This window comes from Telmatherina bonti (genome assembly GCF_933228915.1).
Source record: "Telmatherina bonti genome assembly, chromosome: 2".
NCBI classification, from domain to species: domain Eukaryota; kingdom Metazoa; phylum Chordata; class Actinopteri; order Atheriniformes; family Telmatherinidae; genus Telmatherina; species Telmatherina bonti.
In genome coordinates this window covers 34,102,074-34,129,592 of record NC_136620.1, presented here as the reverse complement: position 1 = coordinate 34,129,592, position 27,519 = coordinate 34,102,074, and the positions used below count along the sequence as shown (strand labels likewise).

General features: G+C 38.9%; 1 protein-coding gene across 2 annotated transcripts; it reads left to right on the top strand.

The window, feature by feature from the left end:
* The first annotated feature begins 758 nt into the window (after window positions 1-758).
* ppfibp1b (PPFIA binding protein 1b) lies at window positions 759-27,519 on the top strand. 2 transcript variants are annotated; one of them, XM_079247005.1, is made up of 27 exons: window positions 759-897; window positions 5,942-6,044; window positions 6,499-6,704; window positions 8,981-9,070; window positions 9,155-9,268; window positions 9,957-10,088; window positions 10,842-10,934; window positions 13,661-13,778; window positions 13,922-13,966; window positions 15,541-15,602; window positions 15,707-15,791; window positions 16,118-16,251; window positions 16,641-16,738; window positions 17,307-17,364; window positions 17,512-17,683; window positions 18,590-18,622; window positions 19,275-19,416; window positions 19,534-19,665; window positions 19,977-20,127; window positions 20,259-20,370; window positions 20,528-20,616; window positions 21,413-21,535; window positions 24,213-24,338; window positions 24,413-24,601; window positions 24,709-24,873; window positions 26,017-26,082; window positions 26,186-27,519. In XM_079247005.1, the coding sequence occupies exons 2-27, from the start codon at window positions 5,960-5,962 to the stop codon at window positions 26,267-26,269; spliced, it is 2,904 nt and encodes a 967-aa protein (XP_079103131.1). In that variant the 5' UTR covers window positions 759-897; window positions 5,942-5,959; the 3' UTR covers window positions 26,270-27,519. The 2 variants fall into 2 exon arrangements, with proteins under 2 accessions (XP_079103131.1, XP_079103132.1); XM_079247006.1 differs by having other exon boundaries at window positions 5,942-6,023; window positions 26,186-27,518.

Sequence of the window (27,519 nt, the reverse complement as noted above, 5' to 3'; positions counted from 1 at the left end):
ATAGATTTTTATTTATTTTTTTATTTTTTTTTAAAGCAAACAAATAAGATAATATAGTCAGGTGTTTTCTGTTCCTCTCAGTCAGACTTCTGCACCTGTTGACAGGTATTTTGTCCCTCTGTTCAACAGAAAAGTGCTCTAATTTGTTCAGGACCAATTTGTTTGTTTGTTTGTTTTTCTTTCTTCAACTCAATTAAATGAAAAAACGGTGTCTTATATTACTAAATTATATTTTTGCAAAATTTTAGCTGTTTGCTTTTTTAAGTCTCCAGTTATTTGAGTGACTGTTGTAAATTCAGCCTTTTCTTTAAAGAAAAGGTATGAATACATATGAGCACAACTGTATGTATATGATATTTGTAGTCACATCCCAGACTTTGAGGAATATGCTTCATTCAAGTTGTAAAAAAAAAACAAAAAAAACCGGAATATATAAATCTTATGGTTTAAATGGGTGATTTTTCCAAGATACTGTGACTTTCCAAAAGACGACATCAGTGTCCAAAATATATAAATAAAGATTATTTTCAAGACTTTTTAGTTCTTGTGATTATTCTGCTGTTTGATAACCAAGTTTGTTTTGTTTTGTTGTTGATTTTAACCCCGAAATAATTTATAATGTTCAAATTTCCATGGTCGCCGTGAACTCGCCAGGACTCCCAAAGTTCCTCCTCCGGAGCCAATCCAGGTCGGTGCAGGGCGGGATTTTTCCAACCATGACGTCCCAACTTTTCCGACTGCCTTGTCACATCGACATCATGGCGTAGCGATGTGGAGGGACGTGGGGGTCGAACTGGTGGGCACAGAAAAGTTAGGAAACGACACGCCGCGGAGTGGTTGTGTACATGATAGAGGAAGAAACTTAAAGAAAGTTGCGTTTCTTTGAACGGAGTTGCGGTAAGAGATTTTACGTTTTCTCTCTTTTCTACCCCCCAAACAACTCAGTTAAGACAAACCTTCGCTATGGCTTGCGCCATATGAACAAATTAAACATATTAAATATGTTATAAATATGTCCACCGTGTTTCGGTGCCTCTCTTAGTGTTTATTTTTACTCGGTTTCCAATTTGGGGTTTTTCGTAATGTTACCTACCAAGAAATCTCAGATTGAACATTAAAAAATATGTCAAAACATGCCCTACATGTGTATTTCTTCTATAGTTACTTAACTGTTCGTAGTGGTAATGTTTTAGCTTTGTTGTATAACTACGTTTAAACAAATATAAGTTTATGAGAGCCACATCTCCAGATTTGTAATTAGTATTTCCCGCACCGCCTGAAGGCACCTTTCCGCTGCATAAACTAGACTACTTTAGGTATAATGTTGCTTTAAAGTGGCCTTTGTCTTCAGTTTAGCTACGGATAATGTAAAGCTGAGGGCTGAAGTCAATCAGACTGGTGATTTTACTGTCTGGCGTCTTTTTTCAGAGCTGTGAAACCCGATCACTTGTTTTATTGCCCGCAAGTCGACCTCAAAAACTGTTTGGTCTTCGTTTTAAGACGCTTCCCAAAACAACAGAATTGTCTGTAAACCAAACACCACATGCTGTAAAGATGATGCAGTCTGCTAGGTTTGGAGTAATCTACTAACACTTCCTTATAGGAGGCATGTGAATGCCATTTGGTGCATTTTTGTGATTTAACACTGTTTCCTTTATTTTTGAAAAGCTCCCCGCATTTTGGTGAAACTAATGGTCCATTGTAATCTCTTCCTCCCTAATAATGCATTGAAATGCAAGAGATATATGTAATAGAGCAGAAAACGTCTCAAAACAAATGCTTTTATTTTAGTTTAATGGTCATGTGCACAACCAAACAGCTGTATGGAAACCCTCTAATCTGTGCCACATGTGCACAAGACAGTGTTGCTTTTCACTGTTAAAAAAAAAAAAAAAAGGTTGTGAGTAAGATCAAAATAATGTGTGGTGCTGTCCAACTTTAAATTGACCACAGCTGCAATCTTGTCCATGCAGAAAGGCAAATTTTGGATGATTTTATCACATAAAAATCTGATTCTTGCACAGCATTCCTTTACATTTTACAAAAAGACCCTATTTCCTTTAAACTCATATGGTTGTTTAATGGTATAAAATGAGTGATTATGCACCCTCGCTGCTCACCCAGTTTGGAAATAGCTGCAGGTTATTCTGGAGAAGTGTTCTGCAGACATATTGTGTATCATCTGACACAACCCCCTGCTGTACAAATACATTTCAGACATCCTTAACCTAAAAGCCTTGTCTAAAGACAATTATTTAGCATGCTGTATCCTAATTAATGCTTGGATTTTATATGCACCTAATTTATCGCCTGAAGAAAAAACTCACACTGAACTGGTTAATTAATTAGATGCATACAGCATTTTCTAAAGTCTTCTGTGCTGAATAAATTGTGACTGCTCCTTGTTGGAGGTGAAAACGGGACAAGGCATGGAAGTTAGTTTTTTTTTTATTTTTTTTTTTTATAGGTTTTTGGGATGGAACTATTGAACAGAGGTGAAAAAGAAACCAACCTCTGCATGAGTCAAAGCACAGAAAGTGTCATTATGTGGACAGACATTTCGCTGTTGTCCATGGAAATCATTATGCTAACAGGAAAAAAAAAATAGGAAAAGCGGTATGATTTATGCCCTCTTTGTAAATTCCTCTCTCCAAGTCTTTTTTTAAAATCACCATAGCAACGTAGTTGTAACACATGCTGCTACTGTCAGCTGCATTGTGGCAGTAAACTCTCTTCTCGCAGACAAGGGACCCTGAGGCTTCTGTTTTGTTTTCTGTTTCCTGTGCATGTGCAGACATTTTTTTCATACCAGAAATACTTGAGCTCTTCGTAGATTGTCCTGTGAGGATGGGTTATAATGGTTCTCCCTGCCTAAAGGGGACCAGTGCTGAAGGATTTCAAAGCAATTATTGTGGCCCAGTGCACCCTTCCCTCACCCCCCTTCTCCTCCTTCTTGTGTTCATTATTCTCTGGACGTCTCCATGAATTATATGGCTGTTTAACCAAAGGGCAAGACAGCTTTTTGGACACTTTTTTTTTTTTTTTTTGGGCCTTTTAGCTTATTTTTTTAGGATCTTTGCAGAGAATATAAAGGCAGGTGGTGTTATAAAGCTCCATGCGTACTGTAACATTGCATGCCTCTCAGTCAAAATACCCTGCTATGATGAACAATAACCCTCTCTGTGTGTCTCATGGCCGGTATAAGTACTGCTTATAGAAAGGCAGACAGTGAGACATTGTTTTTGAGAGTAGTGCTTGGTTGTTCAGATTTCTGAGATATCTCTTTTGATAGCAAACTTGCAAGGACAGAAACAGGACAGGTACAATTCTGTCCTTCTATTTGCTTCAGTGAAAATAAACAAAACTGATCCTAATCTGCTGTAAAAGATAGATATTTATTCAGTTTCTAAAACCCAGAGCAGGAATTAAAAGGTGTGTTCATGGGTTCCTTGAAATGATGCGTTTACTTTCATGAATTGCCTCACATGGTTTCAGCAAATGACGTATTAATCAAGAAAATAGTTGTTGAATTGGAAGGCATTATTATGATGCCTGCTTTAAGAGTAAACATGCAAAGTTGCCTTATCTGCATAGGTAGCTCTCTGTTGTGTTTACATATGACGAACACAAGCTTCCCTGGACTTGAGGACAGAGTGCACTTCTCTGTAATTAGGTATTCTTTGTGTTTGGCTTCGGCTTTGCCCTGAATCCAGGAAGAAGCCATGGAAATGTTCACACAGGTACGCTTACATGTGTGAAGAAGTGACTGACTTGTGGACAGCAGGGCTGAAAGCAGCATGCCTGGACCTGACCTGGTGTGTTTGAAGTATATTTGCTCAAAGCAATGTGCTAACTTTCCCCATATTTGCTTTTCAGCTGTGTGAGTAGAGGAAAGAAAAGGAAAAAAAAACTGACATAGTTTTGTGAAGGGGATACCCTCCAGGCCTTTATTCCAATTTGACTCGTCATAATACAAACTGTGTTAGCTCAGCTGCTGTGTGTCGTGGAATTTATCTGATGAGAAATAAATCTATAAATCAACTGTTTTCTGTTCAATTTATTGACCATGTACAGATGAACCTACTAAAGCAAGTTTTCTGAACTACTATAAACTATGCAGATTATATATTTTGTACTACATAAAAGAAGCTTAATAAAGGAGTAACATATTAGAACTACACTATGTGCAGAATTTCCACATGTGGAAAACTTGATTTTCTAATATTCTGTTGCAGGAGTCTAGTTAGGGATTGTTGTTTGCATTTTTTTTTCCCATAATGAAGCTCTTTGTATAATATCTTGTGGAATTAGCTCACAATTATATCTTAATGAAAACTCATAGGCTCTGAATGATATGCATTTTTCTTTTATTAAAGAGTTAAAGTAGTTCAATATATTTTTTATTTTATTTATAATTCATATTTTATTTTTTTATATTATCTATATTTATTCTTTTTTATTTTTGAATTTATTTTTATTCATTTATTTATGTTTGAGGAGAATAAATGTTATTTTTCCATCTGTCTGAATTTTGTTTTCCACAACTTGCCGCCCCTTTTCTTCTGCATCTGCCTCATTCTGTTGACATTGATGTGCTTGAATTCGTTGAATTCATTGACATTGAATTTCCTTTTGGGGATTAATAAAGTATTTTTCATTGACGCAGCTACATTGCTCTGGGCACTTATTGGTTTTAAGAGAAGACAAAAAGAAGTTTAGTCCAGCGAGGTGGTTTTTAGGGAGGTCTTTTTTCTCATTTTGTTATCATCCAACATACTTCAGTTTTAATGGTGGGACTTTTTTTTTTTAAATAAAGTCATCTGTGCCCCTTGAGCAGAATGTGAGATAAACATCTACTGTAGGAAACCTGAGAGAAGCATTTCCACCCACATTTACTGCAGAAAACCACTCAGCAGTTTACTGTGGCACACTGGTTCCTCTCGTCTCCTTTAACCCTGCTGTGTGTTGTGACGAAACTTCTGTTTTAGTGCATGCTTATTTTACACATAATGGAAAATGTGACCACAGAAATGCTGAAATAACAGTCCTGAGTCTGTGGGTGGTTTCCATAAACTTTGAAAATGGTACTCCATCCTAAGCTGGGCACTCCCAGGAACTGAGGCAGCTGATTAAAGGAAGAGGTGTGTGTTTATCTGTAGACAAGCGCCTCTGCATGCATGCTAAAGTGTGCATGAATATACAGCAGTCGTTTGATTAAACATTGAAAGATAAAGAGACTTCTGTGTTGTTTGGGCAGATGTCCAAAGCTGTGACACTAAAATGTATCTTCAGTCCACTCCAAACAAAGTATCCAGTATCCTACTGGCAGAACATTCTGTGTACCAATATTTTAAGTAAATGACCTAATTGATATTCAGAAATGCCTTATTCATTAGTCTTTGACTACATTTACATACACTATCCAGCATCAAGCTCACGAGCGGAGGACAACTCAAAGCATGCATTGCTTGTTTTCATCATTGAGTCTAAAAGTTCACAAGTTATCATTTATCTGATGGAGTCAAGCACAATCCTTTTTTTTTTTTTTTTCTTTTACCAGCCGAAACTCTTTGTGAATTAAGAGTTCAACTCCCTGATGGGACATTTTTGGAAAGATGTCCTCAATGCCAGGGTTACTGTGCTGTTTTGCAGAGACAGCTGTACTTTTCAAGCACACAGAACAGCAGGAATGTGTTTATCAAGCGCTAAACTATGTTTATCAGATTAAAACAGTGATGTTTCGTAAATTTTTTAGATGTTGCATGTCTATTTTATTCATTTTTCTTGTAATTTTGTGAAGAATATTGAGACATTTAGGAACTTTTCTGTCAGTTGAGAAGATATATACCTGAACAGTTTAATGAATCTTTCTTCCTACAGATGATGTGTTTTCTTTCGCTTTCTCCAACTCTGTGAGCTAAGGATGTCTTTGCTGTTAAAGGTTTATCAGGGACTGAAGATGATGTCTGATGCCAGCGACATGTTGGCTGCTGCCTTGGAGCAGATGGATGGTATAATAGCAGGTAAAGCATTAGAGTTGTCAAGTGAGTAAATCTTCTCAATAATGGTGCAGTTCTTCTTCCTCGTTTGTGCTTAAGCTTAAAGCAAATACTTTTCTGATTTAGTTCTTACATGATTAGATTTTTGTTGTTGCCATTTCATGTTTGGAGCTGTGTTTTTTTTATTGTGTTTGCTGCTTATTTAGGTTACTTTGCTATGTGAATGAATATTATCTGTCTAAATGGACAGTTAAATGTAATTAATCATGTTTGATGGAGAACTAAAAACTAAACTAGGAATTTTAATCTGTGTTCAACAAATATTATATAATGATGGACTTACATTTATTGAATTTAGTCAAATTTTTAACCTTGAAAGAACTGTTAGTGTGTGTGTGTCTGTGTGTGTGTGTGTGTGTGTCTGTGTGTGTGTGTGTGTACGTACTTTAATCCTTGTGTGAAAATGCGTTTCATGACCTACTTTATCTCTTTGCTTCAGGCTCCAAGTCCTTGGACTACTCCAATGGTTTGTTTGACTGTCAGTCGCCTACGTCCCCATTCATGGGTAGTTTGAGGGCACTCCACCTTTTGGAAGACCTGAGGAGCGTACTGGAGCTGATGGACACAGAGGAAAGGGAAAGTCTGCGTTGCCAGATTCCCGTCTCCACTACTGATAGTCTGGTTGAGTGGCTCCAGGGTCATTTGGTGAGAGCCTGGTTTCTAGAAAAGAAACGTTACTCTGAGATTACGAATGCAACGCTGCTGTTCACTTTTAGCCCTTTACCATTAGTATCAGCTCGTCCCAATTTAAGTCGCCTCGGCTCGGTTTGTAGGCTTTTGTACCGGTTTACCTGGACTTTTTTGTAACTCCTCAGCCCAGGTTCTAAGCAAGCTGAGTCTGGTTGTGTGTGACGTCGCCAGACTGCATGCCACTTATTGGTCAGGGGCGCGGCCAATCAGAGGTCAGGGAGTGACATCACTGGAAGTGCGACTCCAACTTGCAAGTTGTTTACATTACGTAGAGATCTGCAAGCAATGGCGCAACAAAAGTATGGTCTGTGGTCATACCATAGACTGTATATAAAGAGATGGACGGAACCACCGTGACGTCAACCATCTGTTTCTGAAGAGCTGAATTGAAGGTCGGTTGGCGGTTCCTACCATTGTCATCTTGGCAGAGGCATGCGCGTGGTCTTACCTGGAAAATACATATATGGGCAAAGAGGTGGAGCTGAGAGGGGGGCTGTGAGCGACAAGGTGGATGATTGACATCGAGCAAACTCCGAGCTTTCTGTAACCTGGAGATAACAGGAGCTAAGCAACTAACGGAGATAAGCTGGCTAAAGCTAAGTCACGTTGTTAACTGGCCAAAAACCGCGGTTGTTCTACGTTCTTCTGACTTGAAGCAGGAGATCGGGTACCTGTCAATCAAAACGACACGCCACTAAATATGCCGAACTTCAAGATTAAATTACTTTTAAACAGGCGAGTTACAAAAAAAATAATTCCCCCCACAGTTGTCATGAAGGTAAACCTGACCTATTAAACCAAAAATGGATTTTTGAACCAGGCTGTAAACATGTTTATTTCTGCTGTGAAGTTGGTCTTTTTAACATGGGAGTCTATGGGGATTTGCTCTGTTTTGCAGCCCCTAGTGGATGAAGGGGGAACTGCAGTTTTATGCACTTCCACATAGGCTTCACTCTTAACTGCCGGAGGTTGCCGCTTGGGTCAAACACTGAGTGTGGAGACATTTCTTTGCTTGGTTGCTGTGGAAAGGATACAGAGGGAAGTAGATAGAGCAACACGAAATGAAAAAATCTATCAAAAACTTTCCAACTCAGTGGCTACGGCTAGCAATGGAGTTGTCAGCAGTGTCGAGAGAAGCTGAAAAAGCTCAGAAGTCAGTATCGGCAGGTCAAGGACCACAATGGTCGGAGTGGATCAAACAGACGAGACTGGAAGTGGTTCCAACAAATGGATACGATTTATGGTCAGCGAGACAGACCAAGTAGCAGATTGTCTCTAGGTCCTGTGTTGTTATAGAGCTTGTCGTGCACAACACTGACGTCAGCGATTTCACACTAACCCCGCCCATTTTAGACCTGGTACTAAATTGTAATGGAAAAGAAACAGGACCAAGTGGAGACGAGTTGAGACGAGTTAAGTTGAGACAAGCTGATACTAATGGAAACGAGGCATTTAATTAGATGAATTAAATAAACAGACCAAGGTGCTGGAGGTTTGAACACATAGGATTCAAGACTGTAATATTGTCATCCTTCCTTTTTTACTCATTCAGAATAGTGCAGCCTCGGGGTAGATCAGTTTCATCTGTAATGTCACTAAACTGGTTTATCGAGTTGCTTTGACAAAAGATAGACATACAAAGCTGCATGAAAGTGGGCTGGCAGGCCAGTGACAGTCCTGTAACCATGAAGGACGTTTGTGATGAACAAGGTACTTTAGTGTTTGATTCTGATTAATGTTCTGTATTAAAACTATGAATCCAAAACCACAGGAGAGAACAACATTGTGAGCCAGTGTACAACAGATTTTGTTTGCTAAGAGAAAACACAATTGTCCTGCTTTGCTGAGTTCCCTGGGAATGCTGGATGAATTGCTGCTGTTGTCAGTGTCAGGGCCAGGACTGGGGAACCAGAGTGGTGTTTGGGAGAGTGATGGGCTGCAGGCCAGACAGAGTTTTTGTGTAATGCTGTAACTTGTCCTCTGTATGGCAGTTTGAATCATTTCCTTTTTTTTTTTATTTTATCCATGTAAGGCCTTGTTTTTGCTGCCTAAAGCAATGCAGTCAATCTGACTCTTTTATGAAAATTTTCATTTGATATTATTTTAGACTGTTATAAACACTACAGACATTAAATATCAGCATAATCGATAAACCTATTTGTACCATGGAAAGGTCTGGCATTTACTTTCATGGGGTTGTGTCTAACCAATGTTTTCTTCTCCCCTTACAGTCAAATGGTCATATTTCTTTGGGTGGCGGTGACCATTACCAGGAAAGACTTTCCCGACTGGAGAGTGATAAAGAGTCTCTGGTGCTGCAGGTGCCCATCCAACAGTACATTTATAACTTTTTTTGGCACCTGCCATAAAAAGTCAAATCTCAATAACAGGTTGGTTCTCTGCAGGTGAGTGTGCTCACCGACCAGGTGGAGGCTCAAGGTGAAAAAATTCGTGATTTGGACTTGTGTTTGGACGAGCACAGGGAGAAACTCAACGCTACAGAGGAGATGCTTCAACAGGTGTGTGTGTGTGTGTGTGTGTGTGTGTGTGTGTGTGTGTGTGTGTGTGTGTGTGTGTGTGTGTGTGTGTGTGTGTGTGTGTGTGTGTGTGTGTGTGTGTGTGTGTGTGTGTGTGTGTGTGTGTGTGTGTGTGTGTGTGTAGGAAGACTGTGTATGAAGAGGCTGTACTGACTTTTACCTGGAAGACCAGATTTTTATTTTTTTTGTTCTTCTGTATGTCAGTTTTTCTACCTGTTTGTTTTTTTAAATTGTATTTATTTAGTCTTGACCATGATATTCCTGCAGCTAAATCCTGGGAGGGGGAGGGACTGCATTAATCACATAAGGGAAATTATCATACTCTTCCAGGCAATTTAACTCTGCAGCCTTTAAAACATAAATCTGCTGAAAGAAGCAACAAAAACAAATGTTCTTTTCTAAAAATCCAAACTTCAGGCGTGTCGACATGGACCATTAGGATACCTGGGTTTTTATAAAAGACATATAGAAAAACTCATTCATTCCACCAACTATCTATATATTAAATGTTTAAATAATGACGAACTGAATGGTGACTTTCAGTTGTTTTATGACAAAAATATGAATTGTTTATTTGATTATTGTATGTTATTATATGTTATTATTATTGAATGATCTGAATACTGTTTTTGATTTATATTTAGCTTTTTGTCCTTTTTTTTTTATTTAGGAGCTTTTGTGCAGAAATGCTCTGGAAACTCAGAAGCTTGAACTGATCTCTGAAGTGTCAAACCTCAAACTGAAGCTTGGCTCGATGGAGAAGGAAAGGCTGGATTTTGATGACAGATTCAGGGATAGTGAGGTATGGGAAATGCTTCTAAGGACCAAAATACTCTGTGCTGACTTATGTCCTTTCTGTCTTGTTCAACAGATATTTAATTACAAACACATCTGAAGCTTTTATTTATCTAGTTTATCTTTTTTAATGCAGTTTTATTCTCCTTTTTAGTTTCCAAGCAGTTGCATGTTCAGCTTCACCCCAGGAGAATATGAATCCTTTTGTCATGGGTCAGCTCGTCATGGGAGACATGCCTGAAATCTTTGTTGGGATTATAAATTAAACATATCAGTGCAGCCAGGTTTATTCAGTTTTTTAACCTTATTTGGATTTGCTGACATGAAGTCAAAGGTTTTCTGAAGATTAAGATGTTTACGAGAGATGGGGAGATATCTGCTCCCAGATGAACCATGCAGAGGGCTTGGAAAGCTTTCAAACACGTCATGTTATTGTTGTAGCACTGCGGTTGTCTCTTCCACCCCATTGGAACAAAAAGCTGCTGTCCATGTTCTGCCTCACTGCACATAAATCACAGCTTCCTCTCATTTTGTCTCTGCTGCTGCTGAAGGGCACTTTCTCTCCAAGGAATTCCCCTAAACATATCTGGTTTTATTATTTGTCTGAACGGTATACCGGTTTTTGGACATGAAGTCTTGATGATTTGTAAGAGATGAGAGGTTTAACATTCAGTTTTAAACTCAAAGTACCATAAAAATTACAAAAGTTTGCTCTTTTTTTATGTATTTCATTCTTTGACATGTAATTTCTCTGATACAGGATTTGATTCTTGAAATCAATGAGCTGCGGTACAGATTGGCTGACCTGGAGAATGAAAAAGTACAGTATGAAAAGAAACTTAAGACCACAAAGGTGAGCTGTAATGCTTTTAAAATATTTAACATCTTGAGATATTTATCTTCAGTGACTCTACAGACTTCACAATTCCTTTCATAAACTGTTTTCACACTCAAACACTGAGGCTGGAGGTTTCAGAAGGAATTGTAGACAGTTTTGTCTGGACTTTCTGTTATTCTGCTGTTCACACATGTGCTTCACGGCAGGAAACATTTGGCTGGAATATGAGCAGGCGGGAGTTTGTCATGTTCACATCAGTACAGGTAGTTTCTGAATAGTTGTAGTAATGATGAGGAATGAATGGAAAAAAGCTAACAGGCCTGCAGAAAGGATGAGCAAAGGAATGAAGCAGCAGCTTTTACAATTCATTGATTCGCTCACTTGAACACCAGCAATAAATGCTCCAGAGGAGCAGCTGATACATTTGCTGATACATTGTCTCACCTCCTTTTCTTTGGCTGGGTGGGAAATCTCCACAAGGAGTTGGTCCAAGCCCTTTCAAACATCGCATGACTGATCTGTGTGTGAAAGTAGCTAATGTTTCACATGTTCTTTAACCAAACCAACTTTATTTATAAAGCTCAAGCAGGTTAAAGTGGCTCGATTATGCACATTTCAGTCTAATTTTATTTTAATATGCACGTCCAGAAGGGCAAGAAATAATCAAGCATTTTTCACAAGCCCCTTTATTCATTTTGTATTGATCCTCAACAAGCGAACGGAGAAAGCTTCGCCCCATGTCCTGCCTGCAGCGTCTGATTGGTCGACTGCTAGGAGCAGTTATACTGAGCTGTGAAGGCAGGTGTGGCTTTCTTCTCACGAATGTGCACAACCTAGAGAAGATAACCAATCACTGAGTCCCTCCTCCGGGACGTCACTGAAATTTCGAAGAAGAAAAAACCCTCTAAAACCAATAGTTTCCGTCGCCATGGAAACCGAACGTAGTGTTGGAAAATTGAAACATACGTTCAGGTGGAAGAAAACAGCACCGTTCATATGTTTGATGAGTATCCAGCACTTATAACACTAATGCCGGGCAGACACTGCGATTTGGAGGGGATTTCACCACAATTTTGCTGTTGCAGACCACGCTGCGTCATCGTGGAAACATCGTAGCGTCGGGATGTCCGGTCGGGAGGTCGTAAGCCACACAGTGTGAGAACACTCACGAGGAAGGATCAATTGCTGCTACGTTCTACCGATGATGGTGCGACCTCTCGATCAAACTTCTGGCATGTCAGAAATTTTCGCCGTCGCTCGTACAGTGTGAGTGGTGTTACGTCACGATTCTACGTTCACACCTGCGCAGAAGACACCGGTGGAGCTTTAAACAATGGTGGGCAACCCCAACTTCAGACGTGTGCGGTGGACACAGCTGCTAGAAGAGAGATTAGTAGAGCAATGGAGAGAACACGAGGTTTTCGTTTCTTATTTTGTTTCAGCGCACAAGACAACGCACACAACTGCAACAACTTGCTGCCTGCTCGCCATCTTGTTGTCAGACACGCAGTGGTTGTCATAGGAACTAGGAACCTTTGTTTTTCGTTGTTTACACTCGAGCACATCATGCCGTCACACGCCGACAAGTAGTCGTGGTTGTCAATAATCGTGGCTGACAGCAGTCGTACAGTATGAGTACACATGTCGTAGGGTCAAATAGAGTATGAGGGACAAACCCGGTCGTGCAGTGGGAGCATTTCCCGACAGTCAGATTTCTAAAATCGCACAGTGTCCGCACAACATAAGAAAGCTCAGAAAACTAGAAGTAGCATCATAGAGCCCCTTTTAAAAAACACATCATTACCTTTTAACAACTAAAAGTGAGATTCATATTCTTTAATGTGCTAAATGGTTAAAATATATTTTTAGTTTAATCTCTTGATCTTTGTCTTCAAATCTTCCTTCATCTTTATTTTTCCTCCTGGTTTGTCTCTCTGCTGCTAGTCGCTAATGGCTAAGCTTTCTAGCCTGAAAATCAAAATGGGCCAGATGCAGTATGAGAAACAGAGGAAAGAGCAGAGTCTCCAGGCTATGAAGGTTGGCTTTTCTCAGGATGATGGGTTTTGCTTGCCGTATGATTATGGTTTTTGACCTCTCCCTGTTGACTCCTTTTTTCTTTCTTTTTTTTTTTCCTCGAGGAAAAAGATATAAAACATTTTGCTGCAGCACTCTTACTTTTTTTTTTTTTTACTAAGATATGTTTTTTTTTTTTTTTTAAGCAAAGTAAAATCACTTAATTTATTTAAGTGTACATTACAATATATAGTAAAAAAAAAAAATCACATGCAGTTAGACATGCCACTACCTACAGTCTGCATTTACAAAGCACTAGTTTCAGCAAACACATATTTCAAACCACAAGTATGCTTTAATGGTAGCATTTGTCCAAAGTTGGCAGATTTTTTTGGCTTTTTTTTTTTTCTTCTTTCCACTTGTCCCTCTGTTTGTCTGTTGTTTCTTACAGTTAAATCTCTGTATTTGATTTCAGTTTTACTCACTAAAACATGTTTTCTTCCTGAAATATTTTGCATATTTCTTCCTGCGTCGGCCCTCCAAGATGTCTGTGCATGCCACCCACCTCACACACATTACCCTTGCAGCAGGTGTGGCTTGCGTGCCTCTGTGCCACGTCCGCATCTGTGAACTTTTTGTGTTGTGGTTTGTTTGTAGTGTTGATTTTGGGTGGGGGAGGAGAGGTCTGTGTAGAGGAGACGCTCTCACTGGTTTCCTTCGTTGGACAGGAGGAGCTTGCCATACTGAGGAGGCAGCTGGAGGGCAAAGATGGAGAAATGAGGAGGCTGCAGGATGAGGCGGGCTTCAAATCCATCAACATGAGCAGTGTGGATCCAGCAGAGAGAGGTGGGAAAGGCAGTCAGTCCTGCAAACGAACATACCTCAAGCTGAATATGTCATTATGTAGCGTAAATTAGCAATAATATGAAATAGGTCATTTAAAAAGGCTCTGCACAGTTTTTGTGTCATAATTCTTTTGTCCTGTTTAGTCTCTCACCCAGATGAAACTCTTAGAAAGAGGCTGAAAGAAAAACGTAAGGGGGGTTTTATTGCTTGTATTTAAATTTGCACTTGATCATTGCACCCACCCCGACCCTTGTTTGCATGAACGAGCATGAGCCATCTGAACTCTGCTTGTCCATTATAACCCATTGAAGCTCTGTTAGCTGACCAGAGGACCACATCCCAGTTAAACTGTTTAACTTTGTTTTTGTTTTTTTCTTTTTCAATGGAACAAGATCACTCATATTTCCTGCGTGTGGTTTTAATGTTCAAACTAAAACAGCAATAAGAACTGTTTGCTTTACGTTTTCAGCAGGAATGAGGAATGGACTGTTGTTATGACCATTCAGACTGCTCTCTCATCCTTCTGACTCATGTCCTGCAAAAATAATGTCCCGTATCCCTCAATGGCTCTCCTGAATGTCCTACAGACCTTCCTTCCTGCTCACGCCAGCAGCCACTGTGTGCCCTGCTAACATGAACTGTTGTCTGACAGAATCTTCGTTGTGAGAGCTGTCTTCATTTCTGTGTCTGTCTTCATCACTTGTCGTGTATAAATGTTAATTCTTCAGAACAATTTCACTTTTCAGTTTCCACACTCCCTTTAGGTGCAACTCTGTCCACATAGCAGTCCAATTTACCACCTGGCAAATATCAAGTTTAAGAAAATAAATTGCATAGGAACATGTTGAAGTCAGCACAATTATTTTTATTTTTATTTTTTTTTAAAAAACACATTCATTTAACATTAACAGCGTTGGTGGAGGGGAAGTAAATAATTTCTTGAATTTAATCAATGACCAAACTTTAGGTTACTCAGTCCTTTGTGAAGTGTATTAAATGGCACAAAGAGTAGCTACAGCACTACATCATATTAAATGTTGTCATTGGGAATAAAATCTTCCTTTACATTCAGAGATCCTTTATAAACAATTTAAGCTTCATGCACACCAAGAGTTTGTGATAATTGTTCCTTTAAGTCTACTTTTTTTTTTTTTTTAGATGCTTCTTATTAGCAGATTAAGGAAACAACATGAGTTCTAATTTGGTGAAAGTTATTTGTAATTATTAAGTATAATGATATAAAACAATTACATTTAATGATCAGAAGGTAACTAATCCATTTCTCATGACTGAGGTTTGTGAACTTCTGATGTTTTTAGAACAAGCTGGTTCCAGTCTTGGCTGTGACTACGTACAAAGTATAAAAAAGAAATGCACAATGTTGTATGTTTATTGTTAAAAAGTTCTATATTTTAAGTGTTAATTAGAGAAAAATTACTCAAAACTCAGTGACTGATATATATCTCTGTATAATCTGACCACTTTTGCTTGTGCCTCCACGGTGTTGTTGAAGTGTGTTCTGAAAAGTGAAAATGTTCAAACACAAAGACATGGATGAAACGCTTCCTCCCACAAGAATGTTGTTTGTCAGTCATTGTGTCACCTGAATGACTGTAACGTTGCAGCCTGTTTTGGCTGAATGTGTTCAATCTCCAGCTGTTTTTAGACTTTTTTATCCTTCCCTAAATGTCCTCTTCGCTAACGCTTCACTCTGTAAATAGAGCAGTTCATCATCTAAAATGCATTTTTATGTCTTCACTAGATGTGGAAGTGCAAAGAATGAAAAAGGCTGTTGAGTCCTTGATGGCAGCAAATGAAGAAAAGGTATTTTTTTTAAAAAGGTTTCATTAACTTTACTTCATGCCAGGAAATTAAACTGTAATTCTGCGAAGTTGGTCTCGTTTTGTATCATGTCTTTTTCTTTGCAGGATCGCAAGATTGAGGAACTAAAGCAGTCGCTTTTGCGGTACAAGAAAGTCCAAGACATGGTGATGTCGGTACAAGGGAAAAAAGGTTAGGCTTTATTTTGCAGAATGAGTAATTAATCATTCTTTTAACAGATAAAAAAAAGTACTCTACTGATATGATGTATCTTTTAAAGCTATGACTTATGTAGCGTTTTTTTCCCACTGAATGTTTTAGTTTGTATCATTTCCAGTCTTAAATATACACCTTTAGAATCTGTCATTTCTCAAATCACCATTCTGTATGAGGAAGAAGTTCTTTTGATCTTTCTGTTTTAGATTGTGTTCATCTTCTTTGATAATTCCTAGATTTTATCCTCGTCATGTCATAAAGTCCCTACAGTGACCAGCATTGTTATTCATTGTCCACTTCAGAGAAAACTAAAGAGAACGAGCATGTTGAGACTTGTGGTAATGGATCCAGTGTAGTCTTCTCCATCATCCCCATTAATGTGGACTCTGAAGACGTTACAGATGCTGAACAACTGAAAAGGAAGACGCCAGACGAGGTTTGTACATTAAAATATGAAGTAGTGCCATGAAGTTGCTCAGAGAGTGAAGTAAGGACATGTTAAAATATTATAGCTAACTAGTAGTTTCAGTCTAATCCTCTTGTGTCTTTTAGCCTTTTTCTCCTCAAGCAACTTCAAATCTCATCAAAGTCAAACTACTCAGTAAAGAATTTGCGCTCACAAAGACCTCAAATTAATTTCACACTTTGAAAAGGGTGTTAAAGGGCTTGACATCCAATTAACTGAATAAGTGTGTCTGTCAGTTCTCCCAGCATGTTTGCAGATTCATGCTCCTCACGTGGCCTTAAAAGAAATTGGGTCAATGTTTTTAGGCGGCTTGCTCTTTTATGTCTTGAAATCTTAATTTGTCCTCTTATGATCCTTAGATGGAGAAGTTTAATGGCCATAGTGAAGAATCCTCATCTTCTCCCAGCTCTACTCTTCCAGAGCAAGTAATGGACTCCACACCTACAGATGCAGAAAGGTGAAGGATTGCAGCTCACATTTATGGCTTTACCTCCAATCAGAGCTAATGGTGTCTTTTAGAAACTTTCACATGTTTTATTTTAATATACATTTATAGAAATGAGTGTAAGCAAATATCTGATATGCAGCTAATACATAGGATTTTAACAAGTTTGCTGTCAACTTTGTGACTTTGATGCACATCTACTGATGCACTTGTTGACTTCAGCAAGGCATTGTCTCATTTCTTACATAGTTTCCTGTCACACTCCAGTTTACTCTGGACACAATGGTATCTCTTCATCTGTATAAGGCAATGTGTTTGACACGAGTAGTCTTATTTCCTGTCACTTCTATGTACAAGTATAGCTCATCGCTTGTTAGGGAATGAACAGCGATTTCCCACAGTTATTTGAGAAAAAAAAAAAAAAAACTGCTTTCCATGATTAGTTGAGTTTTTAATAAATGATGAACAAGATCAGAGTATCAGATAAGAACAATGAGTGAAATAGAACAAACTGAATGCTTTTATGCACATCTCACAGCTATGTTAGAGGTAAAGTGCACTGTTGTGTTTGTCATTTTAGTGTCCACGACACTGTTAAAACTGAGGGCGAATATCATTTGGATGTGAATGATGAAAAGGTAAGGGGGAGGTTCTGTTTGTTTTTATTACTGAAATTGTGCTGTAAGCGTTACCAAACCACTCATTCATGAGAATTTTTTACCTCCAGGACAGTTTTTGGAAACATATGCTCTCTAAATAAGTAATGGTGCCTTCTCTCTTGTCAGTGTACAAATGAAGAGAGCGGCAAGGTGAGCGAAAACCCACCGAAAGGCTCCTCTGCCACCTTGCCTGCCACCACAGAAGACGAAAGCTTTGGCTCAAGAAAAGCTCGCTCATCTTTTGGCAAAGGCTTTTTCAAGATCCGTGGAGGCAAGAAAACCAGCAGTCCAAACCTTGGTGAGAGCAAACCTGGAGATTTTGACATCATCTAAATCATGTCATTTGCTAGGGCTGCACGATTCTGCATAAAATTAGAATCCCAATTTTTTTTTTTGCTTAGAATGGAGATCACAATTCTCTCACGATTTCTTTTCCAATATAAATATTTATTGCACAAATTACCGGCACATCAACTTAGCTACAGATGACACTGAACATCTGTCAGCTGTTGTTTTGCTTGGCCTTCACAGCTTCGTTATATTAAACTTTATGACGACGTTTAAGCTGGTTGTACAAACTAGTGGTGTTTCATGGTCTCGTTGTTTTTTTCCCAACCGGACAGCTTCTGCGTCACATCGTATAAGGCTCTGCTGTTGTCATTTATTGAGGTAGAAAGACGGAGCACTTGTTTTCACGCAGGTGATGTCCCAGATCAGAATGCGGTACAATGGGGTCTTTTTTTTTTTTTTTTTTTTTAATCGTCGTCATTTGAAAAATGAGATCGCATAAAAGTATGAACCGGGATTGCGATTTTTTTTTTTTAACGATTAATTGTGCAGCCCTGTCATTTGCGCTACATTGAGCTGACATCTTGTTTAGCATAGGATGAGATTTCCTTGGAGATTTTCCTCCCACCACAGACATGTTTTATTTTCCAAAGCCACACCCATAGATTGTACTGCTATATGGACCAAGACCATAATTTGCAGCCTACACAAACTGTGGTTTCTGTTTAATTATGGAAGTCTGTTTCCATGGCACTGTATGCCCTTCGTCCTGTCAGTCCTTTTTTATGTTTAAGCCTCGGTTCCACCTCTCCAATCCATTATTATTTCAATCATGATTCTGTCCTCTTGTCTTGTTCTTTTTTGTTGTTGTTGTCGGACCCTGTCGTGTGTTGTGTGCTCTTTGTAACACATGAAGACCGCAGCAGGAGTGCAAGTGCGCCTATGCTAGGTACAGTATAGACAACATGCTGCTGTAGGGTTGTAGTAGTTCTCCATAGAAAGCAAAGGAAACTACTGGCAATATCCTTTGACCTTGTGCATCCATTATTTTTCTAATTTTCCTCTCTAAGCTGACTTCTCCTCTGGTGTGCAGTGAAATTCCAGTGTGAGTGCTTTAACATCTACAACCTCGTCACTATCCTTCTGTTGCACAAATTTCTGCTCAACATACAGTCTGTGTGCACTGTGTATGTTGATTCCCTTGTGTGTGTGTGTGCATGTGTTAGAGTGCACTTTTTGTCAAAGCCTGAAAAATCTGCATTGAAATCTACAGAATATCTTTTTTTTTTTTCTTTTTTTTTTTTTTTATCTTGAAAAATTCCCACTAAAAACTTGGCAAACCTCACAAGATAACAACACACACACATTCCTAATCAGACATCAGTGTGTCTGATGCATGCGTGCTAGAGAGCTTATTGCTTTGAACCTCTACTGCCATGAATGCTTAGTCTGCCAGTGCCTTGACGTTGTTGTGAGTCTGTTGCAGAGTTTTCCAGAGTGCTTCGCAGCCCCCTGCGCCTCAGCCGCGTCTCCACCAATTAGTCTGCATCTCTCGCGCTGATGCTTACGATGATGTTGTGTTGGCATTTTGGTTTGTGCAGCTGAAACAGAGCGACAGGGCACTGATCATCTTGATCTTGCCGGATTGCCTCAGAGGTCATCAAACAGTGACAGCACACACACACTTCCTACGACACCAGAGAACAGGAAGAAATCCAAAGGAATTAAAAAACTATTTGGGAAGTGAGTAAAAAAAAAATGTATATTAGAGTCCTCAACTCTTGCTTTAAAAGAATAAATCAGTCATTTCTGTGAGGATGCTTCAATATGTAACTTGTTATTCATGTGTTTTCTGTTTAGACTGAAGAGGAGCCAATCAACCACATTTAACCTGGATGACAACCTGCCAGAGGGGGAGTTCAAGCGAGGTGGAGTGCGTGCAACTGCAGGGCCAAGACTGGGTTGGTCCCGTGACCTTCAGCGAGCCAACAAGTGAGTCTCTGCATTCAGTGTAAATAATGACAAAAAGAATTGGACCTCCTTGTTTAATAATGTCTTTATTGAACTAATAAAAGACATAAGAATTGCATCACAGTTGGTCTTATAAGATAAGATAATGTATATCCACTATGGAGGAGCTTGCATGCCGCTGCAACAAGAAAGAACCGTGCAAAAGAAATATGACATTAAATATAAAAAAATAACCAATATATCCGTTGTTTACTGTTTTTCTTCTTTTAATGCATGTTGAAAGTGTTCATACAGATGTATGAAAATGGAAACTTTTGCCAATTTTCTTTTAGTGATGTCGATGCTCCCTTTGCCCGCTGGTCAAAGGATCAGGTTTGTGACTGGCTGCAGGAGCAGGGTCTTGGTCTGTATGTGAACATGGCTCGTGTCTGGGTTTCCTCTGGACAGACTCTGCTGCAGGCTTCACAACAAGACCTCGAGAGGGTGAGACCAAGCAGAACAATTTAATAAGTTGACTCAGTAATCCGGCAGACAGTATTTTCATGCCAGTCTTGCTTTGTAGTATCTGGCAGCTGTTTCAGTCTAATCTTTGCTTGTCTTCTTCAAATGTTCAGGAGCTGGGTATCAAACACCCGCTGCACAGGAAGAAGCTGCAGCTGGCTCTGCAGGCCCTCGGGTCGGAGGAGGAGGATAATAAGGGAAAGCTGGACTACAACTGGGTGACAAGTGAGTACCAGCTACCTAGGCATGAAACAAGTTATTTACCTTGCTCTTCAAATGGCCTCTTCCTTTATTTTTTATTTATTTTCTCAGCCTGCTTAACTTTGCATTAGTTTTAATTGTTAAGTCAATCTCTGTCTTTTTATATTTCTTTCTGTTTCAGGATGGCTGGATGATATCGGCCTGCCTCAGTATAAGACCCAGTTTGATGAGGGCCGAGTGGATGGACGCATGCTGCACTACATGACAGTGGTGGGTGTTTGCACCAGTCGTTTCTTTGCACACCTTGTAGATCAGGTTAGATGGCTCTGGTGCCATCTTACATGCAGATTGTTACATTTGGTCCTGTGGTATCCTTTGGAGCTGACCTGCTCTGTGACTTCATTACTGAAGCTTTTTACAGCGATTGTAATCAGTTTTCATTAGGGATGCACGGATATAGATACCGCTATCAGTATCAGCTCGATACCAAGTGTGTGTACTTGTACTTGGTATTAATAAAAGTGTACCGATACCACAACTGATACCACACTAGTCAAGCCAGCGCAGAGGTGTTTGATGACATGCATCAGACACGTTTTAAAAGAAATAAATGCCTTGAATGTTAAAATGGGGCTTTTTTTTTTTCTTTTTTTTTTTTTTTACACTAAAAGCAAGATCTTTGTTTCAAAACCACACATTTATAGTTGTATTTAGGTAAAATGTGCCAAATAAAAAATAAAACTTGTTGAAATTGTTAGATCTGTAATGTTATTACATTTGTATTGGTGAGGTAACTTCAGAAAGGATGGGTCATTTATTACAACCTAATGAAATCTTACACAGTTATAACAGCAATAATAACCACAGTCACAATAATGTTCACATAAACAGATTTGGTATCGGCAGATATTCAAATTTCCGATATCTGTATCGGATCGGACTCCCAAAAAGTGGATCGGTGCATCCCCAGTTTTCATGTTGTTTTATGATTTAAGACACACACCTTGGCACATCATTGCTTCCTCCAGTATTAATTAGTTGATGTTTTAATTGCTTCGTCCCCCAGGATGACCTGCTTTCTCTGAAAGTGGGCAGTGTCCTGCATCACCTCAGCATCAAGAGAGCCATTCAAGTTCTGCGACTCAACAATTATGAGCCCAACTGTTTGCGTCGCAGGCCGTCAGACGAGGTACGTTCATTTCAATATTAGCTGTAAAATCTGCTTTTAAATGGTTTTTTTTTTTTTTTTTTTTAGGAGTACACTTGTTTTTAGGTTTAAACAGTTTGCAGCTTACAGAAAGTTGGAGAACATATATATGGAAAAATGGTATAAAATGAAGAAATTTTAAATGAAAATATATAACAATATATACTGTAATACAATGGGTTTTTTTTTTTTTTCACAAATATGTTTATTGAATTTTGTATTTAGAGAGAAGAAGAAAAAAGAAACAAATATAAAAATAACGGTAATAATAATAAAACAAAAACCCACACAACAACAAAAGACAATATCAAATAAAACAAAACATAAGATGAGACCCACCCACCCACCCATCCCAGAACTCAGCATTCACTCAGTTTGCGCAAACTTTTTTCTACAAATCAAAGTCTTTCACAAGGCGTAAAAAGGGAAGCCAAATGTCTTCGAAGTCCTCCTGTTTGTTTTTGGCCACATAAGTCAGTTTCTCCAAAGCCAAGTTACTGGACATCAGATTGATCCACTGGTTCACTCCAGGTCTCTGTCCTTCCATTTTAAAGCAATGACTAATTTTGCTTGTAACAAGCAAAAATTTACAAGTTTTCTTTTGTTCGCAGTACATTTAAAACCAGTGGGGAAGATATGCAAAATACACAATTTACTATCAATAGGCATTCTACATTCAATAAGGTCTGAAATAATTGTTATGATTTCCTTCCAAAAAATATTAATTTTTTCACACTGCCACATACTATGATATAGTGTTCCTTTGTCTTTACCACATTTGACACAGTCATCAGGAATATTGGGGTTAAAATGATGAAGCTTTACTGGTGTAATGTAAGTTCTGAATGACCATTTATACTGCAATAATCGGAATCTTGTATTAATGGTCTGCTTTTGTGCAAGTAAACAAGAATTATTCCAATCCTCAACTGAAATGTCTGTTTCCATATCAGCTCTCCAGGCTTGTAAATATGAAAGAGAACTTTCTTTTGAGGCTGCAAGAAGAATATTGTAAAATTTAGAAAGCAGACCTCTGTTTTTATAATGGTTAACTGCAATGTTCTCTATGGAGGTCAAAGGGGGTTCTGCAGTGGACTTCAATAGTTTGGTAATGAAACTTCTGACCTGGAGGTATTTAAAGAAATGTTTCTTGGGTAGATTGTAGTTGTTTGACAACTGCTCAAAAGACATTAGCACACCATCACTGTACAAGTCCCCGATCCTATGCAGACCTTTATTCATCCACATTTTAAAGCCCCTGTCAGCACGTGCAGGTTTAAATGCGTTATTGCCCCATATAGGTGAGAGAGCCGAGAGCCTAGACTCCTCATTCAAAGCCACATGGGCCTGGTGCCAGATGGAGATGGTGTTTCTGACAAATGGATTTTTTGTGTTTTTAAGCAATTGTTTGATGTCAGCTGAGTAAATATATGATTTTAAACACAGTTCCAATGTGTGATTTTCAATATGAATCCAAGATGGCTGTAATACAATGTTAATATTATCTTATTTGATTATCAAAGAAAAACATTGTGTGTGTAAATTTTGTTCCAAGAGGAGCGACAGTAACTGGTGAAAGATAAGCTCAGGAAAACATGTTTATTCTAATTGTCTCTGACATGAAAAACTGGAAATAAAAAGCATCGTTGAAAAGCAAGCCTTTATTGCACAGGAACTGGGTTTTGTTTTTTGTTTTATTTTTTTAAAAAGTATTGTTTAAAACATTTTTCTCATCCACTGAAGAACCTACGAAGGTTTAAAAGAAAAAAAAAAACCCGCATAAAAGATTTTTGGGGATTTTCCAGACTTTACATTTACCTAAACAAAAGATTAACAAGTTGTTGTCCTTTTTTTTACCTTTATGTTGACCAAATAGGGTTATCTCAGTGCCATGTTGGTGCCAACCTTTAACATGCAAGCTGGCATTGCAGACCAAGATGGGGGAAGTAGTGTTGTTAGTTAGTGTGGTAGGTTCGTCTGTGCTAACCCAGTTCAGTTATACCTGATGACCACCCTCTCTCAGAGGACCTTTGTCTTCTCTCACTATGTACAAGCAGTGTGGAAAGGGCTTAGATTTTGGTCAAATGGGTCTGCTGTCACCTTTACAAGGTTACAAGAAATAATAAAAAATGAGCCAGAAGTTAGCCTTCACACCTGCTTCACACAAACAACTTTTACTGATTTGAATGGTTGATGCAAACCGTGGTTGTGGTTGGGTGAAATACGAGACGGGGGATGGAAACGGTTGGAAATCTGGATTTTCTGCAAGTTTTAACTCAATAAATAAATTTCTCATCTCAAGTAAAGAGCGTTACTAGTGTTAGTGTACAAATAATCACTGTCTTAACCTCATCTTAGGTCTTTTGAACGTCAGAAAGAAGGCTGCAGATTGCGTGGGCGTGTATACACACGTCTTATGTCTGCGTTTTTACATATGCTCTCTGATTAACTAAAAGGAATATAAATGGAATGTGTTAATGCAGCTCATGCAAACATCATATTTAAGACACTATTTTGTTTAGAATACGATCAATATTTGGATTATTGCTGTGCATGTAGTCATGGTGTCAAACGGCAACAGGATGCTAGTGAAGATCTGTGTCTATACGTCTGTTCAGTTTCAAATTAGTGATGCATGTATCATCTCTGTGCATTGCAGAACAACATTTCACCAGCAGAGATTTCCCAGTGGACCAACCACAGGGTGATGGAGTGGCTTCGCTCTGTGGACCTCGCTGAATATGCTCCAAATCTAAGAGGCAGCGGGGTCCATGGTGGACTGATGGTGAGAAAGTTTAAAGCTTGAAAGCATTTGTTCTCAAATAGAGCCACTCCTCAACACACCTGCTTCCCGTTCAGGTTCTGGAGCCTCGGTTCAACGTGGAGACAATGGCTCTGCTGCTGAATATCCCCCCTAACAAGACTCTGCTGCGGCGCCACCTTGCCACACATTTCAGTCTGCTAATCGGCTCAGAGGCCCAGCAGCTCAAACAGGAGTGTCTGGAGAACCCAGACTACACCTTGCTTACCGCCACCACTAAAGTCAAGGTAGTGAATTACCACCTGAAGGCAGAACATGTCTTCCTGGACATGTCCTTTCCTCTTCGACAATGTTTAAATGATTATTTTTCTCTCCTCTTTCTTTTTCCTACCAGCCAAAGAAACTGTCGTTTGGTAATTTTGGCAGTCTGAGAAAGAAAAAGCAGGATGAGAACGAGGAGTACGTGTGTCCGATGGACGTGGAGATGCCAAAGGGACGAAGCTTCCAGAAAGGCTTTGAGCTGCAAATCTATGAGGATGACCTGGACAGGCTAGAGCAGGTGAGCTTTTCCCACAAAGACTCTTTTCACTGATGATGTTATAGAGTCTATTTCTTTACTTATTCCACTGACGGGGCACAGTGTCTGAAAGCTTCTTGCACATTAGGCTACGTTCACACTACAGGCTGAAGACTTTAATCCGATGTTTTTGCCCCTATGCGACCTGGAACCGATCATTTCTTAACAGTCTGAACGACACAGATCTGATATTTTCTAATGCGACCCAGGCCGCTTGGATATGTGGTCCTAAATCCGACATGTATCTGATCTTTTACCATGCGACTTCAGTCTGAACGGTCAGATCGCATTAATCCGACCGACGCGTCATTGACACACGACAAACGTCATTATTCTGCGTTTGTTGTTTATGAACTCTTTATCGGTAAATGCGCTCACATCACTCTCCCACCAATCCTGACTGCGAATCCGTACCCAAACGTTTCTCTCTACAGTTGTTGCTGCCACAGCTCCACAACAGGCCTCGACCAAAACTTTTACTTTCCTCATCCGTAAACATCTCCTTAAAACGAACCCATTCACAATGTTGTGGCTACGGTTGGACAAAACTTTTAACTTTTATTTAACTTTTACGGTTGGACAAAACTTTTAAAATAGAAATGTTCTGCTGCCATCTATATTTACTTCCACAAACACAAAGACGTCACACGCACGCTCACTGCACGTCGCCGTGTCTTCTACGCATGCGGGACGCTTCTGGTGCGCATGAGGTTCATACAGGAGATCACATATGAGTCATGTTTGATCGGAAATGGAAACGGACTTTCAAAAAATTGGGATTTCACAAAAACATCCAATATGAGCAGCAAGCCCTGCCGTCTGAACGTAGCCTTAAACACATGTGCATGTTGCTGGGAAGAAGCTTTTCTAAGATAGTTCTCCCAGTCTGGTCACCTTTTATTCACATCATTAAATTTGTAGCACCACTTCACAACATTGTCATCCCAGTTAATTCATAATAAATAGTCTGGTTAAGGAAAACCAACAGATTGAATCTTAATTTGGTTTACACAAGGCAACAGTGGAAAGGGAGAAACCTCCAGCAGAACCCCGCTCAGACATCTGCTAGACTTTCTGCTTTTATTATGAGATGGGTTTCATTAAATCGAGCGTTTCTCTCCACAGATGGAGGACTCGGAGGGAACAGTAAGACAGATTGGAGCGTTCTCAGAGGGAATTCAAAATCTGACGGTAAGAATAAAAAAATGACAGCGCATGAAGCTTATGATGCTCTGTTGTTTCAGTAGCTTTTACTCATGAGGTTAATGTTGTCCTCTGTTCTGCCTCTGATCAGAGCATGCTGAAAGATGATGAATTCTTCAAAGAGATTTCCAACTCACCAAACCCCAGTGTGACAGATGAGGACTCCAACGCATGATGCCGTCAGCATCAGACATGGTCCTGCTGTGAATGAAACTCTGTGCCAACCCTCTCCACTCGCTCACAGATTAGTCTCAGCAAACATTCTTCATGTTAGTTTTTTTTATTTTAGTGTTACATTCAAAGAAGAGCCAAAAGTATTACAGCGTCTGCCTTTTTCTCTGTTTTAAACCGGTGTTGTAAAAAGCCTTCACACGCCTCCATTGCTGACATCTGAGGTTGGAGGTGACCCTTAGGAGAGCACCACTGTTCGCCTGCCAGCTGGTTTCTGGAAATATTTTGTACATGATTCTGTACGGGCACTGTTCGGATTCTCATAGGACAGTAATGTCAACCAGCAGAAAAATGACACCAAGAAACGCCAATATAGATTTAATATATGTGTTTTAAATCGCCTTCTGACCGTAGAGGAATTGGAAAAACATTCGACTTCACAGAAGTAGAAAACTTCATGGAAGTAATAAGAATTTATTCCTTTATCCTCTTTTTTTTATTTTAATTGGTGTAAAGAAATAACTTTTCAGAAGCTGCTATGTTTTTGTACACAACTGAACTTTGCTAATTAAATGATATCAGTCTTATATTTGATCATTTTTCTAAAGATTTCCACTTGTACCCATGCATTTGCACATATACACTCACTACAAAGTCTAATGAATATCATTGCATGGTATTGAAATGCAAAAGTCATTTTGTTCTTATAAAGGATTTTTGAAACCTCTTGTCTGATGTTTTTATTTTTTTATTTAACATTATAAATAGAAATAAAATAATGATGCAACTCCCACACATCTCAATTTTTTTTAACTTGTGTATTTATGATCAGTGTAAGTTAAATAAAAGCATTTTATTTGTACATTTAAAGAAAATCTAAGAAACTTTTTATTAACAGCTGGTTAAAGTGTTCGTGATACTGTAAAGAAGTAATGAGTCAAACGCAACGTTGTGTTTACATTGGAATTTTATTACATTAGGCAACTAAAACTTTCAGATACTGATGTGTTAATAATTTTAAATGCATAAATTCATATTAATTTGTTTATTGTAATGAGATGTTGAGGGAGCTGTAATGATAATCTAACCTGGAAATGTGTAAGTTTTGATATCATTACAAGGTTTTTAAATCCCAAAGCAACATTTCAGTCAACAAAGTTAAAATAAATTACAGCAAATGAAATTTTTCCACAGGAAATACAGTTACCATCTTCATCTTCTGTCTCTTCTTGTCATCCCATTTATTTTTTTATT